The sequence below is a fragment of the Trichomycterus rosablanca genome, chromosome 27, assembly GCF_030014385.1.
Source record: "Trichomycterus rosablanca isolate fTriRos1 chromosome 27, fTriRos1.hap1, whole genome shotgun sequence".
NCBI lineage: Eukaryota > Metazoa > Chordata > Actinopteri > Siluriformes > Trichomycteridae > Trichomycterus > Trichomycterus rosablanca.
This window is the reverse complement of record NC_086014.1, coordinates 13,881,608-13,901,223: the sequence shown is the minus strand read 5'-3', so window position 1 is coordinate 13,901,223 and position 19,616 is coordinate 13,881,608. Positions and strand designations below refer to the sequence as shown.

At 42.6% G+C, this 19,616-nt stretch overlaps 1 protein-coding gene across 2 annotated transcripts in view; it reads left to right on the top strand.

Annotated features, from left to right (window-relative positions):
• The first annotated feature begins 905 nt into the window (after window positions 1-905).
• The window catches only part of fam189a1 (family with sequence similarity 189 member A1), a 71,637-nt gene continuing 52,926 nt past the window's right edge, over window positions 906-19,616 (top strand). The window contains exon 1 of one of the 2 annotated variants that reach the window (XM_062989680.1): window positions 906-1,009. In XM_062989680.1, coding sequence (XP_062845750.1) covers window positions 1,007-1,009 — 3 coding nt within the window. In that variant the 5' untranslated portion in view covers window positions 906-1,006. Of the gene's footprint in view, window positions 1,010-6,076; window positions 6,308-19,616 lie in introns of those variants that run through there. The other variant, XM_062989679.1, reaches the window with a different exon arrangement.

Below are 19,616 nucleotides of genomic sequence, written 5' to 3'. Positions count from 1 at the left end.
TACCACATATAAAGTCCTGTCTTGCTGAACCAGTTCTGCGATGTACAAAATGAGCAAAGATGCACAAAGCTGTACAGGAAGAGCTTAGTTTAGTTTATCAAAGTGGGGATTTGTTTTTTAAATGGGATATCAATAAAAGACAAGCTCATGGTCAAGTGTCCAAATACTTCTGACCATGTAGTGTATCTTCCAAACAGTGTCCTGCCACAAACCTACCTTTGTGTTGTCCTACAAGCTTAAAGTGACTTATTTGTCAGTGTTATGATTTTTCTGAAGATACTAGACATCATGAGGAACAAGGTCTGAGAGAAATGTGATATAACTGGTTCATGTTGGTGCTGTATATTAGATCATTTGTAGACCTTTTTAGTCATGGTGTGTGTGTGTGCATGGAGCTGCTTGAGGACGAGAAACGTCGAGCTTGGTGCTACATGTCAGAGGAACTGAAATATTTATTTATTAGGATTTTATCGTCATGTTTTACACTTTTGGTCCCATTCATGACAGGTCAGGTAGTTACTGCTTACACAAAGTTCATCAGTTCAAACACCGTCATGGACAATTTTGTATCTCCAGTTCACCTCACTTGCACGTCTTTGGACTGTGGGAGGAAACCCACACAGACACGGGGAGAACATGCAAACTCCACACGCAAAAGACCCGGATCGCTCCACCTGGGAATCGAACCCATGACCCTCTGGCTGTGAGGTGACGGTGCTACACACTGAGCGACCGTTAATTTAAAATTTCTGCCGTTATTTTTCAGCCCAGGGCATCAAGCGCGCGGCGCCCAAATGACGTCATTTCAAGCGCGTGCAGTGTAAACAGAGTTAAATTCGCGAAATTCGAACCGTTTTTTTCCACTTTTTCTACCTTTTGTTGCCCCGTTTACTTAATTTACATCAAAACTCTAATTTAATAAGTATAGACACGATTTAAGCGCCTGAATTTGGACATTTGATTTAATTTTTAAAGGGACGCATCCTCTCAAACCCCGTCAGATTTGATGGTGAGTTTATGTGAATTGTTTTCTTTTCATTATCTCGGTGGTAAAATAAGACGTAATATCTGCTTATTTTACAAATTCATAAGCAAATAATAATAACCAACACACTACAATTACATTTTAATGTCAAATCCGAGATTATGTTTATTTATTTAAAGAAAAAATCAAAACAAACGGCTGTTTGCTACAGCTAACGAGATAGGGAGCGTCGTAAAACTAACGGAAATATTCACAGCGTTTAATCAGACAAATAGATCTATTAAAGTTCGTGTATGAAATGAATGAACTATTATAAATTATTATAATAGTTTGTATAATAATTTTATAATGCTGATAAATATATTAAAGTGTCGTATGATTTCATTTATTGATGTCATTTCAACTTATAGATGTATACATTAATGTCCCTCACATACTACAAACTATACATACTATTTTGGAATGAACTTTTATTTATTGTAATTATTTATTATTTATAATGATTTTATAATGCAGATAAGATCTCTTATGATTTGATATTTCTGATGTAAAGCCAAATATATATATATATATATATATATATATATATATATATATATACAGTGTATCACAAAAGTGAGTACACCCCTCACATTTCTGCAAATATTTTATTATATCTTTTCATGGGACAACACTATAGACATGAAACTTGGATATAATTTAGAGTAGTTAGTGTACAACTTGTATAGCAGTGTAGATTTACTGTCTTCTGAAAATAACTCAACACACAGCCATTAATGTCTAAATGGCTGGCAACATAAGTGAGTACACCCCACAGTGAACATGTCCAAATTGTGCCCAAAGTGTCAATATTTTGTGTGACCACCATTATTATCACTGCCTTAACCCTCCTGGGCATGGAATTCACCAGAGCTGCACAGGTTGCTACTGGAATCCTCTTCCACTCCTCCATGATGACATCACGGAGCTGGTGGATGTTAGACACCTTGAACTCCTCCACCTTCCACTTGAGGATGCGCCACAGGTGCTCAATTGGGTTTAGTCCATCACCTTTACCTTCAGCTTCCTCAGCAAGGCAGTTGTCATCTTGGAGGTTGTGTTTGGGGTCGTTATCCTGTTGGAAAACTGCCATGAGGCCCAGTTTTCGAAGGGAGGGGATCATGCTCTGTTTCAGAATGTCACAGTACATGTTGGAATTCATGTTTCCCTCAATGAACCGCAGCTCCCCAGGGCCAGCAACACTCATGCAGCCCAAGACCATGATGCTACCACCACCATGCTTGACTGTAGGCAAGATACAGTTGTCTTGGTACTTCTCACCAGGGCGCCGCCACACATGCTGGACACCATCTGAGCCAAACAAGTTTATCTTGGTCTCGTCAGACCACAGGGCATTCCAGTAATCCATGTTCTTGGACTGCTTGTCTTCAGCAAACTGTTTGCTGGCTTTCTTGTGCGTCAGCTTCCTTCTGGGATGACGACCATGCAGACCAAGTTGATGCAGTGTGCGGCGTATGGTCTGAGCACTGACAGGCTGACCTCCCACGTCTTCAACCTCTGCAGCAATGCTGGCAGCACTCATGTGTCTATTTTTTAAAGCCAACCTCTGGATATGACGCCAAACACGTGGACTCAACTTCTTTGGTCGACCCTGGCGAAGCCTGTTCTGAATGGAACCTGTCCTGGAAAACCGCTGTATGACCTTGGCCACCATGCTGTAGCTCAGTTTCAGGGTGTTAGCAATCTTCTTAAAGCCCAGGCCATCTTTGTGGAGAGCAACAATTCTATTTCTCACATCCTCAGAGAGTTCTTAGCCATGAGGTGCCATGTTGAATATCCAGTGGCCAGTATGAGAGAATTGTACCCAAAACACCAAATTTAACAGCCCTGCTCCCCATTTACACCTGGGATTTTGACACATGACACCAGGGAGGGACAACGACACATTTGGGCACAATTTGGACATGTTCACTGTGGGGTGTACTCACTTATGTTGCCAGCTATTTAGACATTAATGGCTGTGTGTTGAGTTATTTTCAGAAGACAGTAAATCTACACTGCTATACAAGCTGTACACTGACTACTCTAAGTTATATCCAAGTTTCATGTCTATAGTGTTGTCCCATGAAAAGATATAATGAAATATTTGCAGAAATGTGAGGGGTGTACTCACTTTTGTGATACACTGTATATATATATACGTCCCTCACCTACTACAAACCTTATTTTTAAAATGAATAATTGTATATATAATAATTCTATAATGCAAACAAATCTGTAATTATTTTATAATGCAGATAAATGAATCTGTTAAAGTCTCATATAATTTCATTCATAATGTCAATCCAACTTCTTTCTTGCAAAGTCCCTTGCATACTACAAACCTTATTTTGGAAATAATACTTGTATTTATTGTGTAACAAATCTAACTTTAAAGTGTATATGGAATATAGTATTGATGTGTAGTATAATATGGTATTTGGACACCTGACCATGAGCTTTGTTGCCACCCTATTTTTATAACAGATGGTATTGAAATAAAGTGACCTCTGTGTGATTTTTTAGTTATAGCAGTAGTTGGAAGCATATCATTTCACATTATTACACCTGTTAGCAACTGTTGTGACTGAAACACATGAATTAATACATTAAAATGGGTGTCCCAATACTTATGTCCATATGGTGTGGATATGAATAGGTGAAAACACACACACACACACACACACACACACACACACACACACACACACATACTCTGCAATTTATTGCTGCTGCTACATTTAAATTTTATTAAAATGACAAATGGGCAGCATTTACATGATGTACTGATGTCAACAGGGACCAAAATCTCTAAGAAGAATTTGCAGCACCTCGTGGAATCCATGTGACAACGATTTAAGGCTGTTTTGATGAGCATGGTGCAGTAAGTGGCTTGTCAGTACAGAACAAAGTCTGTCAAACGTTGTATTTGAGCCACAGCAGCGCAGCTCACAAAATATGTAAATATCTGTATCCGAAAATACATCGTTGTGCAGTTCTTAGCTTTGTACAGCAGATGGCGCTAAAAGGCCACATATTTTACACTTCTGCGTTTTACACCTGCAATTTATAACACGTTTAGCTTTTAAATCATATGGACATTTTCGTATGAATTTTGTGTATGGGTTTATTATTATTTGTTATGAGTTTATTATTTAAAACTGTAATTATTATTTAAAACTTCCTTTATCTTCTGATAAAAGACTAAAGGAAGATTTACACACACTGTGCATGAATAAAAAGAAAATATTTCTAGTCTCTAAACGTACACCAATACAAACATGGTGTGTTCCTAATAAATCAGTCCGTAAACATTACTGTATCTGATACACTTATTTCAGAGCAACACACACAACCATGTCATCACCATGTTAGTGCAATTGCAATGCTGAGAATTACCCACCACCCAAACATCATCTGGTCAGAGGGGGGTATTTTTGACTGATGAATGAGGTACAGGGGGTGACAAACAGCAAAGCAACATATGGGCTACAGTCATTAATTGTATACCCAGGTGGACCTAATGAAGTGTTTGGTGATGAATGTTCAATGAGTCTACAGTTAGAAAAGTAATAATATAGAGATGAGTTTTAAATACAACACCAGGCGCCAGTGATTTTGTGTCCTATACGGTTTTTAATTCCCATCTTTCGCATAAGCTCTCAGTAGTTGAGCCTAATCTTGTCAGCTTAAGCCCTAACACGGTCGCTTAATAAAATAGTTCATTATTCAAACAATGATATGGCATTGCAACCACAAACTGCCGTATTAAACATAACACAGAGAATCTGTTGTGGGATTGAGATGCAGCAAAGCGGTTAATAGAAGTGAAATCAGTGGCACAATACATATCCTGGTGTGCTTATGTGCACCACACCCATTTGAAAGGAATGCTTTTATTTGTCATGTAGACATACGCTCATGTACAGTACAATAAAGTGATTTTCCTGCATATCCCAGCTTGTATATGGAAGCAGGAGCCAGAGCGCAGGATCGGCCATTGTATTGCACCCCTGGAGCTAAGAGGGTTAAGAACCTCGCTCAAGGGCCCAACAGTGGCTTCATGGCAGAGCCTGTACCACTCTACCGCTGTCCCTGTTATATAAAATTAATTCTAAACTTCCCACTTTGAGGCAACATTTCCTGTTCCAAGCTGACCGTGGCCCTGTGCACAAAATAAGGTCCCTAAAAAGACATGATTTGAACCCTGACCTCAACCCCACTGAACACCTTGAGCAAACCAAGACTTCCCGCATCCCACAAAATCCCACAGACACAGTTTAAAATGTAGTGGTGTGCTGGTATGGCAACTCCATATTGTGGGATGCGAATGGGATGTCCAACAAGCTCAGTGTCGGATGTCCACATAATTTTGACTGCAGAAAAACAGTCATATTTTAATTTACCTGGAATGGAAATGTATTTAAAGCCTTAAGTTGTTTTCCCCGACAGCTCATGCGTCCATACTGTTTTGGAATATGTGTTCAGTCACTGAGAGATTCCAGTGTCGTTCAACATCTGGCTGATGTTGATGGTGTTTGCGCGTTCCTGGCACAAAGCACTAGCACGGCGCGTGTGCGCGCCATATGCAGCCTTTTAACGCGCACTGCATCACCTGACGGCAGCATCCACGTATTATTAACACGCTGCGCTTTTTCCTCGTCGTTCAGACCGCATTTCTGCGCGTCGGTCGTCCGCGTTTCTTCTATGACTTCATAGGAAGGATGACGCAAGAAGTGTGACTCGTTCCTATAGGAACGGACGGATTTTGATGGATGATCTTTTGTACGCGTGTCAATGAAGTGCGCAGCGAATCGGTGCAGCTTTCGGCACCTGCTTGGAAACACTTCTGTGCTCCTCAAGACCAGAGCTTCATCCCTGCACCCGGAGATTCGGGATGCTCCGTGCGTACGCGTACCCCGAACCCTCTGCGCACAGGGCTCTCCAGACTGGGAATCTAGTCCACTGACTTGGGAACTACTGCACGACTGAACTGTGAGCTGCTGCATTGAAGTAGTCGACTGTGGTGTGACTGGAATATCGTTCGCGATCATGCCTGTGAATGCCATGCCGAGAGCAGGAGGCGGATCTCTGAGCCCCGCGGCTGTGTCCCGCAGCCTCTCCCGGCTCAGGGAGCTTCGGTCGCGGACTCGCCTCATGCTGTCGCTTGGTGTGGCGCAGATGCTGCTCGGGAGTCTCATCCTGGCTGTGAGCTTTGCCGCTTTAGCCCTCACTACCTCCCCCAAAGTCAGGCATTCCTGTCCCTTCTGGGCTGGATTTTCGGTAAGTCCGTTCTTATGTTTAAGTTTAACTCGGGTCTGTTTTTAAAGATCTTCTTGTTCCCCTCAATATAAGCTCGTACAGATTCCACCAAGACGCGCATCTTCTGCCAGGTTTATGTACATAAATGTGTGTGTGATCACAAAGGCACGATTTTGGTATCACTTTGCTCAGAACTGATGTTCACAGGGTTACAAGACGCCCACAAGCAGCACAAACTCTCCCACACAAACCTACATAAACACTCATAACGGTTTATTTCATAAGATGACAAATCAGCAATCATGTATTGACCTTTAGGAACCACTTCACCCTGATTAGAGTGGGAAACCAAACCAGAAACACTGGGCGCAAGGTGGAAATCCATCATTACACACCTGCAGTATATACATTCACTGGTAATGACAGTTGGGCAGGGATCGAACCCAACTCTACAGGAATATGGCACCCACACTTAATCATGAATCATAAAGGACAGCGGATCTGCCTCACATACCTGGAGCAATTTTTACACCCGACGCCTATCCCCTATATCTATATTCAGGCTTGGGACCTTGGGAGTAGTGCATATCTCCATGGCTATGCTGTTTCAGCCACCCCTCGGACATTAGCCAGTCATGTTCATACAGACACCTGAACAGCCAATATCACAGCTGAGAATATCAGCAGTAGTGGGCATCCGAGTGCCCACTTTCACCCTTGGTAGCTACTAAACATTCTCTTTTACATTAAAAGCGTCAAAATGATTTCTTTAGGTGTTTAACAGCAAATACAATAAAACACTGTGTTAAATCTTCCATTGTGGTAAATTTTCAGGACCACAAAAGCTTCAGCAGTCCTGTTGGTTTTGCTGCAAGCTGCAGAAGGTCCGGAAGTCTCGATCTATTGAAACTTAATGATGTAGCAGTGAGTTGGATCCGGAGGCACCAGTACTAAATTTCGGGTCACTTGACAGGTTAATGAAATCGGCCTCCATTCTTTCGGACAGCATTGGTTCCCTTGGAGCATCTTGGGGTGTCAAATATCCTGAAGCACCCTCGGTAAGGATTAAAGAGGGCACAGATCTGTCCAAAAGTAAAACACTTTGTATTTTCATTTTACATTTTGATTTAAATCTGTAAGAATTAAAAATCTAAGAATTTGAGAAGCTTTTTTTTTCTTGCTTCAAACACTGGCCCACAGCATTTAAGCTCAGCCTGTTGGTTGGCTATCTGCCTGTGTGGCATCTGGCCCGTCATTCTGCTTTCGTCTCGCTGCTCACCGAGGAGAATTGATGGCCTGGAGTCGATGCGTGAGACCCTCGTCTGTGCCCGAACCCTCAGAGCCTCGAGCCACTTTCTAACTGCTCCAGCAAATTACTCATTTTCAACAATCTGTTCTATTGATCTTTCTATTTTACCACACATTGCTCTGGGATCGGGTTTTCTTTCTTTCTTTAATGTTTTCATTATAAAAGCAGAATATCATATACACAGGTGTATAGCATTCTCTATATCTGAACATATTATTCATCAGTGTGTGTACTTGCATACAAACAATCTACATGGAATTTTAGTCCAGTGTCATTTAGTTTGTGTCATCCAAGTTGTCTATGTTTGGCAATTAGCTTCTTTGGCACTATAGCATGTACTCAACGTGGGCAGAGGGCAAGCAATTAAAAAATTGGTGCTTCAGCAAGATTTTAATTTGACTAATTAGTGCTGCGATTAAAAATACACACTTTGACATGTATATGCACAGACCACATGTAAATCACGTCTGTATGTAGTCGCCCGACCAGCCGATAGCACTGAGATAGATAAAATCAATTTTAAGCAGCTAAACCAATAAAAAACCAGTGCTACCATTCCAGTACTGGAAATAATAGGCTAATATAATAAAATCATAATAATAAAATTTGGTTGCTGACACATGTGGACCCTGAATGTCGTCACCTCTACAGATTAAAACCCGCTGTGTAGAAAACTGGTGCTTCAGATTAAAGTCCCTGTACAGAAGAAGGCAGCGACTTTGAACACGCTAACTGTGAGGTCGGAGTATAGTCGTTCTTATCCGCTCAGCTCTCTCAGTGGCTCCGAGAAATTCATCATCATACAATATAAAGAGCGGCAGAGTGAAAACGGCGGCCTTAAAATTGAATGATGTCTGTAGTAAATATTTATGAGCGAACACTCCCGTGATTTTGAGCCGGAGCCCCCCCGCCCCGGGCTGGGAGGAGCCTGACATCAGTTGCATACAGATGGCGAGGAGGAATAGGGGTGTGTGGGAAGGACCACAGGGGAGAAGTGTGTACGGGTGGGTGGGTTGGCCTTGTGTGTGTGTGTGTGTGGTGGAGATAAGCTGGCTAGAGGTCAGAGGTGAAAGAACAGGTCTTGTGGTGCACTGATTAGCATTAGAGCTGCGATTTCCCTCTGGTCCTTGGATCTTTGATTTAACATCATGTGTGCTATAGACTGTAATGTAAAACATGAACTGTGGTTTGCTGAGGTGGCAATGCGGCTTAATAACAACTCTTATGTTTTTATGTTCACACACACACACACACACAAGCACAACATAATGTTTACAACATTTAGCCGATGCATTTATCTAAGGCGACTCACAATTGTTTCGAATAATTTCTCTCTTTTGTGATTGGTGGAGGGGATGGCTGAGGTCCCGCAATGGACTGGCGTCCCATCTGGGTGTGTTCCTGCAGCGTGACCAGTGATTCTGGGGAAGCAGGACCCACTGCAACCCTGACCAAGATAATGTGCTGGTAAAACATAAAAATTAAAAGAAAAATGTGTATACATAGCTCAGCAAAATGGGTTAAGAACCTTTCTCAGGGAGCCGACAGGGCTTAAACCAACAACCTTCTGATCACTAGTCAGCTTGCACAAGAAAAGCACTCAAATGCACCATGAAGCAGAAGGAATCAACAGAAGCTGGTTTGCATGAGCAGCCTTGAGGTCAGTGCAGCACTGATATGAAAGGATGAACCCAGAGCTCATGGACACAAGCACGAGTCTGTGAATCGCAGTTTGTATTGTGAGAGAGGAGGAAGAGGAGAAGAATCTGAAACGTACATAAAAGAATAAAAAAGCAAAGGGGGAAAAATTAAACTGGAAAAAAGACAGAAGGAGAAAGGGTAAGGGCAACGATGGAATACTAATACGAACGTACAAAGAAAAGGAAAAGAAAGGAAGGGAAATAGCCGGGGCGTTCCAGACAGGATATAGAGGTGAAAGATTGGAGAGGAATCGCATCCACAAAGAAAGAAAATAGAGGAGGAATACTGGGATAAAAAGAAAAATCATATAAGTGTATGACTATAGGAGAGGTAAAGGAATGGGAAGAGAAAGAAAAATCAACAAAAAACAGAAGAAAGATGATGAGCAGCTGTTAAGGACACATTTCGTCACAGTTGTAAAGCGTCTGCTAACTGCAGTAAATGTAAATGTTCACATAGGAAAAAGAAGAGGAAATAATAAAAAGATTAAAAGTGAAAAGGAATAAAGGATGTGAAGGTTGCAGGACCAGAGAGAGAGAGAGAAAGCAGAGGAGAAGAAACGATATAGGAGAAGAGACGCCAAGAGTAAGAAAAGCACAGAAAAATCACAAATGGAACAGAGAGCAGAAAATATTAAAGATAATGAACTAAGTAAAGATAGAGAAAAAGAAACTTTACAATCCAAATGGCAGTAAAAGAAAAGAAAGTAAAAGGATTATTAATCAAAAGGGAATAAAAGGAACCATCACAGAACAGGAAAGAAAAAGGAAGAGGAGGAAGGGAACTCAGAATTAAAAGGGAAATGTGTTGGAAGAAAATTAAAATCAAATGAAATTAAATGAGAGCAAAGAAAAAAGCTACAATAAATGAAAGAGATAATAAAGGAAGAGGAGGAAGAAAAGGAAATCACTTCAGGCCCAGGAAAGTAAAAAAAATTAAATAATCAGGAGTGAAGTGAAAGAAACTCAAAATAAAAATAAAATCAGATTAACTGAGTGAAATAAAAAGGAAACAAAACACGGACTCTCCATCTCAGCTGAAACAGCCAGAACAAATGAGGAGTGTGTGTATCTGTGTGTGTGTGTGTGTGTGCACATCTGTACGTGGTCTGTGAGTGTGTGTCTGTGTCTGTGAGCATGTGTGTGTGCATCTGTGAGACTGTTTGTGCACATTTGTGTGTGTGTGTGTGGTCTGTGAGTGTGTGTGTGTGTGCATATGTGATTTTGTGTATGCATGTGAAAGTGTGTGTGTGTGTGTGTGTGCATCTGTGAGAGGGTTTGTCTGAGTCTGTGTGTGTGTGTCTGTGTGTGTGTGTGTGTGCGTGTGCGTGTGTGCTTGATCGTGGTGCTTTTCTCACTTTTCATCACTAGAGTTTTCACACACACAGTGATGAGCAAAAAATAACGGCAGGGTGTTGGAACTCTTATAGCTCTGAACACTTCTGCAGATGCTGGTATGTGTGTGTGTGTGTGTGTGTGTGTGTGTGTGTGTGTGTGTGTGTGTGTGTGTAACAGCTGTCTGTGAAATTATTCTCTGCCATGATGCGTTATGTGTGTGAACGTGTGATTATTAGTTTAATTATAGGGGCGCTGAGAGATTCTGTGTGTGTCTGGGAGGTGATTTAGTGTGTGTGTGTGTGTGTGTGTGTGTGTGTGTGTGTGTGTGTGTGTGTGTGTGTGTGGACTGCCGTATATCGATCCACACTCACTCAGATAAATGGATAAATGTACCTGTATAATTAGAGTGAGACGGAACCTGATTTGGTGCAGATTTACGCCGGATGCGCTTCCTGATGCAACACTTCTTACTGTTATCTGACATACACTATATGGCCAAAAGTTTGTGGACGCCCCTAATGGTTTCTGGTTAAGTGGTTTCTGTCACATCCATACAAATGTATAAAAATTATATAAAGTAAATGATGAGCTTGTACCATTGTGCCAGCAGTTTGGGGATTTCCCCTCTTTCAGTGTTCCGGTTCATTCCAGAGCTGTTGAGTGCGGATGAGCTCAGGACTTTGTGCAGCTTTCCTTCATGTCTTTATAGAGCTTGCTTTGTGCACAGGGGTACAGTCATGCTGAAACAGAGAAAGGCCTTCCCTAAACTGTTGCTGCAAAGGTTGATGCATGTTGTTTCCTTTATATAATTGATTTATCACACGGTTTCTTTGTTGACCTTTAGAACCAGTATTTTTTGTGCACTGTGAGTGCCTGTGAGGGCAACTGGCTGCTGTCGACTGGCCGGAGAGTCAAAGTGTGCACACAAAGCCACATGGGAGAACTGAAACAGCGCCACACTGAGTGAGTGCTTGAAATAGACGCAGTGAGTGAGGGGTAAAGTCGTAATGAATAAAGGTCACGCCTGAATTGATTGGTCGGTTTGTTGGGCTCTGAGAATTGAGTTTCATCACCTTTCACTAATCTCTAATTAAGACCGTCGGGCGGCATGGTGGCTCGGTGGGTAGCACTGTCGCCTCACAGCAAGAAGGTCCCAGGTACAGCGGTCCGGTTCCTTTCTGTGTGGAGTTTGCATGTTCTCCATGTGTCTGTGTGTGTTTCCTCCGGCAGCTCCAGTTTCCTCCCACAGTACAAAACTTAAACTGATGAATCTTGTGTAACTAGTAACCACCTGTCCTGTCATGAACCTGACGTTAAAATCCTAATAAATAAATAAATAAATAATAAAGACCAAGTCCTCTTTCTCTCCACCACCTTTGATCTAAAATAATCAGTCTAATATTAACATATTCATTTTTACTAACCACAGAAAGCATTAGAAGGTCGTTCTCTGTGTGTGCACCATAAAATCACAGTTCTTTTTGAGAAATACACTCAGCTTAGTTTATTCAGTTCTGTTTTATATTTGTGTCACAACTATTGGCATCTATAAAAATGCAACTGAAGCCGAAAGGAACCAGCTCCCAATTATACTGTCCTTCCATCCATTTTTACTGTTTTATTGAGATAAACATACCAGACGACTCAGAGGCGAAATTCCCTTAGTCGTTTATCAGCATAAAAAATTTAAGTGTACCACTGGGGGGGTTTTAAGATTCTCGCAGATCTGCTGACGTGGATCGAGTTTGTCGTAACGCTGTAATAAAGCTGAGAACAGAACGGCGACAACAGAAATCGCCGCCGCTAGCAATTACCGCGGCTCTGGTGCTCGCTGCGCTGAAAAGGTGGCGTGTTGATAGCATGCGGATAATGAATCACAGTATCACAGTCGATTAGGCGTCGGTCAATTAGGCACCGATCGGATAAATATGATGATGGGACACAAATCAACTGTTGAAATAACATCAGATCCAGTCAGAACCCCTGCGGTTCTTTAAAACATCTAGTCGATACTGAACTACACAATAGATGCGAAGACTTCTTTTCTTCTGACAGAACCTCAGATCAATTCTTCTTATTGAATCCTCTCATCTTTGACATTATTGATCACTGAATTTGGAATACATCCCGTCATTAGATTTGAGCGTTTTCCCTGCGTCGCTTTGCTCTCTCTTTTTATTTTTTTTTGTAAAATAGTAGGAAGTCTTAATTTCTTTCTCAGTCATTAATCTTTCATACGCTGCTCTGGTTTTTGCTTTACCAGCTCCCCGGTGATGCGGCGAGCCGTTCAGGTGTCAGCGGTCAGCACTAATTCACTCTCTTTGTGCAGTTTGTCATTCCAAGCAGGCTCGTTTTGCCACTTTTTTTTCCAGATAACCTTCTCGTGGGAGTCTGAATCGTACAGCAAAGCTAGCGTTCACCTCATCGCTCTGATTTTATGGTGGGGATCGTGTCATTTCTTTAAATGATGACTTTATAAATTGAGGCTTCTGGGAAATGTTTGGTGCAAAAGGTATTCGGTGAGAGTTTTTGTACAGCACATGTTTTATTCATATCCCGGCCCTGGATCCTCAAAATAATTCAGGAACAACTTGGCACCAAAGTACCAACACTAAATTCAGTTTTTCTGATGTACTTTAATCCTTTCTAACTGACCGCAACAAAAAAACTCATGGTGTATTTTCATCCCAAATAAACTAAAACACTGAACTGAACTAATGATAGAAGCATCTCACAACATTAATTGATGCTCCCTTGAGTCTTTCTTACAGCAGACAGCATTTTATAAATAATTCCTGTGGCGCGTGGCACAATAAACACGAGTCTAAGTAGCTTTAGACATAAAGGACAAGAGTTTAATCTTGGGCAGAGTTGAGCGGCAGCTCGTAATCGGACCAGACGCAGCCATTACTTCAGCTGTCCATCATGACAGCTTTGGTCTGTGTGAAGGGGTATTAGGGTGGCTGTAGTGTGGATTCGGTACCTCTGATCTCCTGTACAAACATCTCGCTAGTACTCTGATTTGAGACCGGGCCTCGTCCCAAATGTCCATCATTAGACACTGCACGTCATCACGATTTGGACCTACAGTGAAATTCTGTTTGTCACGCACACGCGGTGACACATACCAGCAGATCTGTGGGCAGCCCGGTGAGACACGGTTTTGTAAAGCCACGGATTGCATGTGGAAATGTGTGTGTATGCAGGAACGTGGGGCGATTTGCAGCGTGACGGGTCTCTGAGCGCCGCGAGTACAGAGGTCAGACGGACGAAATGTTAATTGGTCTGTTCTACTTGCAAAAACATTGTGAAAAGTGGAACATACAGCCTAGATCTGATCTGATCCAAAATGTGATATAAAATATATGATATAAAGTGGCTACAGTGAAACAGTGAATCTACAGTGTAAAGATTTCTTTCTTTACAGGGATGAAATGCTTTCACAGCACGTTGTGTAGCAACATGTACAAACACTGTGTGCTTGTCTGTCAGGTACAAATGCTGCTGGCCTTTTGTTTGCAAGAGTGAATAGAGAGCTTAGTGGGCTTAGCTTTCAAAAGGGAACTTTTGCTCTCGTGTTGACGTGTCTACAAACATAATTAACTTGCCGCATGTTAATGTGAACGATCACGTTTTAGTGTATTTCTCTTCTGGGTTACCCCCAAACTTACTGCATTGATGTGGCGCAGCAGTGTGACCAGAGCGTGCAGTGTAAAGTGACTGGTACTGGTGGCACAACAACTTTTCCTCTTTTGGGTTGCCAGGTCTGTATATTTTGACCGTGCCGTCGTAGGTGCTTAGAATGTAAAAAGATGTCATGACATGTATCAGACTAAAAAGCAAGCACAAGAACAGATGGGTGCATGTTTTAGTGTGTGCTAGATGCTCATCTGAGCCACACATTAGTATCAAAAAAGATTCCAAAACACATCCAGCGTGAACTGACCCTAAAACACTAAGAACATGGTATCTATTTTGTGCTGCTGAATATGGTGTTTGTGTCTGTGGATGAGCATGCACGTCTATTTCTAAGACCAAAACCCCAAAAATAACCCACACTGCTGCCACGCAGTTACACCACACGTTTATCTCGACCTGCTGTCCGATCAGCCATACAGTAAACACAGTGCTGTCATACTCTCCGCCAGGAAATCCTATTGTCCTACCAAGGGACCTTTTTAGTAGCCCAGATCAATGGAGGTCTAGGCACGTGGCCGCTTATGAGCTATGTTTAGCTCAGTGCATGACCCATGACCTGAGCAAAGCAGAACTTGCTAATAGAGGTCTGAAGCCAGCCTCAGAGGAGTCATACTCATGGTGTATTAGGATCACATGTCGCCCTTTTCATTAGGAAAAATGTACTAATACATTGAACACTGACTAGGGATAGAATCCTTTCAAAGCACCAAGGCAAATTCAGAGCACCACACTTCTCTCTTTGTATTCAGTGCCACTGGTGGCTCAGTGATGAAGGTACTGGACTAGTAATCAAAGCATTGCCGGTTCAAGCCTCACCACCGCCAAGTTGGCACTGTTGGACCCCGGAGCAAGGCCTGCAACCCTTAATTGCTCAAACTGTGTACAGACATAATCAATTATTAGTCGCTTTGGATAAAAAAGTCCATTATATGTTTTTAGATTTTAAACCAAATTTTTGGAGCATCTTCTGAAACTGGGCATTATAAGGAAAGATCAAGGAGACGTCATGCTTCCTGCAGGTGCACTTTGTGCCGTCGGCCCTAGTCAATCACAGATAGGCTGGTAACGAAGATTAATTTGAAAAAAAAGTTGAAATATGTCTGTAACGATAAACTGCTGTGCAACAAGTTTACACTTGAATCCGCACTTACAGTATGTACACAGTGAATAAAGGTTTACTTTATGCATCATAATAGAAGTAAGACTCTTTATATGCAACATAATACAGGCTTGGAAACGTGTGTGTGGTCCGAGTAATTACCCTCATACTTGACATGCTTACGTTAATTTAGTTTTACTGTCGTGTTGAGTAGGAGATAATGCTCCGGCAATCCACACTCAGTCCTGCAAAGTGCTCGCAAATGAAGAGTCTATTCTGTCAGCTGAATGCAAGCAAAACTGACTAATGTGAAAAACAGAAATGACGTCCATTAAACAGTCAGTGTATTTGCTAATGTGCTAATGCGGCGGTGGAAAAAAAACAGCCAAATGCCACATTATCTCCTCCGGGAGGAGGAAGGATCATCTAAGAGAGTCCTTCATCGACTTCCTCTTGTCATATTCTTCATCTTTGTTTTGTTTATTTGGTTTTTTTTTTTGCTCACACTCTCTGCAGAATGTTTTCCTCCAGACTTTTCCCCGAGTTATAAATTAGACTAATGTGTTTTGTCACGGCCACCCAGCGACGCTAATGTGTTCTAGACAGTTTTCATCAGTCACTTGCAGTTCAATCATATGCAGTCATTACACCGCTGAAGACTTTAGTTCTTCTATCGCTAGCGTGTGATGTATTAACATCAAAACCTAATTTCCCTTCATGATCAGTGTTTTTTCTTCCTTTTCCGTAGCCATCGGTTAATACAACCCTGTGTAGATGAGATTCTCTGATAACCTGGACACTTAGCGCTTGGGCAATGAGGCCTGGCTCACAGTCAGCATTCAAATTCATCCCAAATGTATCAGAAAAAGCTGTAGTCAGGGCTATAACTGTTGCTATAAATTGAAAGTGCACATTTGTATGCTGTATTACATTACTCCCTATTTGGGAACACAGGCCAGACCATGTTGCTTCCTCCATCAAACAGGGGTAGATTTCATTTCAATCATGTATTACTGCTCCAGAGTCTAGTGAGGTTATGCTTTCTATAAACCGAACTTTTCCTCATGTTTTTATAGAGCTTGATTTATGCACAGGGGGCACACTCATGCTGGAACAGGTGAGGACCTTCCCTAAACTGTTGCTGCAAAGCTGGAAACATATCATTTGCCTTATATAGTTGATTTATTAAAGCTGAGCTTATTATAAATCTGGAGTCCGTTAGTCCTGTTAAAGAAAGCAGAGGAGGAAACTGAAATGATAAATTAGATCACTCCACAGCCGCTGCCCTGTATTCCTTTGCGTGCCAATGACACACAGTTCACCTCATCCGCTGGGAGCCGAACCGGGGTCAGTCCTGGTGCGCCTCCCTCCCCCGGGCATTTTCTGTCCATTCTGATTTGCCCGAGTTCGAGTCCTTGTCAGGTTTGTGGGTTGTGTGTCTCAGTCACCTGTTGTTTATATCCAGGGGGCTAAACAATATTGGCTCAAATTTCCCTGCCGTCCTGCTCAACGAGCCACGAGGCGACAGATCAGATCACTCTGTGATCAAATCACTATGTGAGTGAAAGTATTGGGACACCCGATCATGAGGTGTTAGAGTTCCAATCCCAAAACCGTTCGCTCCATCTTTACTTTGCCGTTTTAATACCATCCTTAGTCCTTGGAGCGTGTCTGTGGGAATTCGTGCCATTTCAGTCAACAGACTCTGTGGTGAGTCTCTGTGTAAAAAATTGGGGTGTGATGTCCTCCTTTTGGGGTCTGATGTTCTTTTTGGGTCTGATGTCCTCCTTTTGGGGTCTGATGTCCTCCTTTTGGGGTGTGATGTCCTCCTTTTGGGGTCTGATGTTCTCCTTTTGGGGTCTGATGTTCTCCTTTTGGGGGTGTGATGTCCTCCTTTTGGGGTCTGATGTCCTCCTTTCAGGGTCTAATGTCCTCCTTTTGGGGGTGTGATGTCCTCCTTTTGGGGTCTGATGTCCTCCTTTTGGGGTGTGATGTCCTCCTTTTGGGGTCTGATGTCCTCCTTTTGGGGTCTGATGTTCTCCTTTTTGGGTCTAATGTCATCCTTTTGGGGTCTGATGTTCTCCTTTTTGGGTCTAATGTCATCCTTTTGGGGTCTGATGTCCACCCTTCTGGGGTCTGATTTCCTCCTTCTGGGGTCCTTTTAGGGTCTGATGCCCTCCATTTTGGGGGTCTGATGTCCTCCTTTTTGATGCCCTTTTCCCTAAACTCTCTTGTGTGTCCTTCTCGTCTCTACTCTTTCAACCCTGAGTTCTCTGAAATGAAAGACTCGTGTGTCGTTGTTACTCTCGTTGGCGTTTGATGATTCTCTGAAGGATTTTCCGCCGTGGAGACGTTTATGATCTGAAGGAGGATTGAAGGTGACAGTCAGAGAATTGAGAGACAAAATTAGCCGTATTGAAGGAGGGGTGCATGAAAGGTGCAGGTGAAAGGAGTGTGAAGAGCCAATTACACACACACACACACACACACACACACACACACACACACACACACACAGGGTGGTACAGCTGCTGCTCTCCAGCACTAATCATTTTCCACAGGCTATCACCTCCTTCTCATTAAAACTGATGTTGACATTATTAACAATGCAGGAGCAGCTTTCATCTGCTATAAACAGCAACCGTTATTTTTTGGTGAAGTGAAAAACCTTTACCCCGGCCAGCAGACTCACCATCCGCGATTGACCCCCCCTCCTGCGGGCGCCGCAAACGACCAGCAGGGGCTGGTCACTTCTGCTTGACCATTTCCCTCGTCCCTACAGACACGCAGCTAATTGTGTGTCTGTCTAGGCGCCCGGCCACCTGATAGCACAAATGAGATTTCTTTTGGATCTCGGCTGTTCTGGGCTGGCGATTTAGCCCACTGTGCCACCCCAGTGCCCCGGGCTTGTTAAATATTCCAAATGGAACCAACGATCTGTCTGTTTTTTTTATTTCCCACGTGCAGGGTCACTACATGGACAGACTGTGGTATCACTGTCTGTCCTGTTTAATACCTGAACAAGGCACAGCAAAAGCTGCGTAAGCCGTCTGCTGTAACACGGTGCAGCTGAGTTGTTTGAAGTGAGACGGGGTGTCAGAACACATCAAAGGAGCTCCTGAAACATCTTTTGAAGGGATGCTGGTTTCCGCCCGTGTAGACTGGTGGAGGGCGGCCTTGTGGTGGGGTCATGTAAAGCGATTTATGTTGAGACTTGAGAGTAGGACACGTGTGTAGGAAACATTCTGCTCTGTAGAGAGTGGAAAGGTACAGCAGGGTTGCTGCGACAGCCTGGGTAATGGATAGCTCATTATAATACCTCTGACATGGACTGCATCAATTTTCCTGTCATTTGTTCCCTTTTTGGGGGACAAATGGACACATTCCAATCCCAACAGTCCCCTTATTCTGTCTCTCTCATTGTTGGCTGATTCTCCAGGGAATGTTGCTTCTGTGACGGTGCCTGTACTGTTATTTATAGTTAGCATGGCTAATTCTGATTTTCTAATGTTTTATTTGCTAACTAAAGCTAGCCTAATCTTATTAGCCGGTTAGCCTGTGTGCTCACATCACCCACGTTTTGAATTAAAAATGAAATCACTGAGATTATATTCATGCAAATCGAGACTGATCCTGAGATCCCTCTTGGTTGTAGCTGTAAATGTACGTGGCAATTAGCTTGCAGTCACATCGTAACCTACATTTTCTGTTTCCCTGCTGCCCCAGGCTCGTGAGTTTGCTGCTAAAGGCTCAGAAAAAACAGATACTTAGAAGTGACTTAATAACCTCAGCTAGGAGACTCATCTGTGAACAAGAACAATATGTGATAAGCATGTAGTTGGATTTATATGGTGGATTTTATATCATTGCTTTGATAAACTATTAGAGATGAGCAAATCATTACCGTGCCTTGGGAATCAGTGACACACCTCATGTTTTTCCTTTATCACCACAGGGGATCTGGTCCACCAGACTTGTCACACTTGTCCGGGCCTGGGACCAGCACTGACAAGTGCACCTGCCAATGGCTTGCTGTTTCGCACGGACCCCATCCATGGACACTAGCCAATCATGTCTGTGCAGATACCCGACTGGCTGTTAATGCGCTAACAGGCCACTGCACCACCCAAGAGTCGAACACGTCCCTCATATATATAACAACTAATATACAGTATTTATATGACA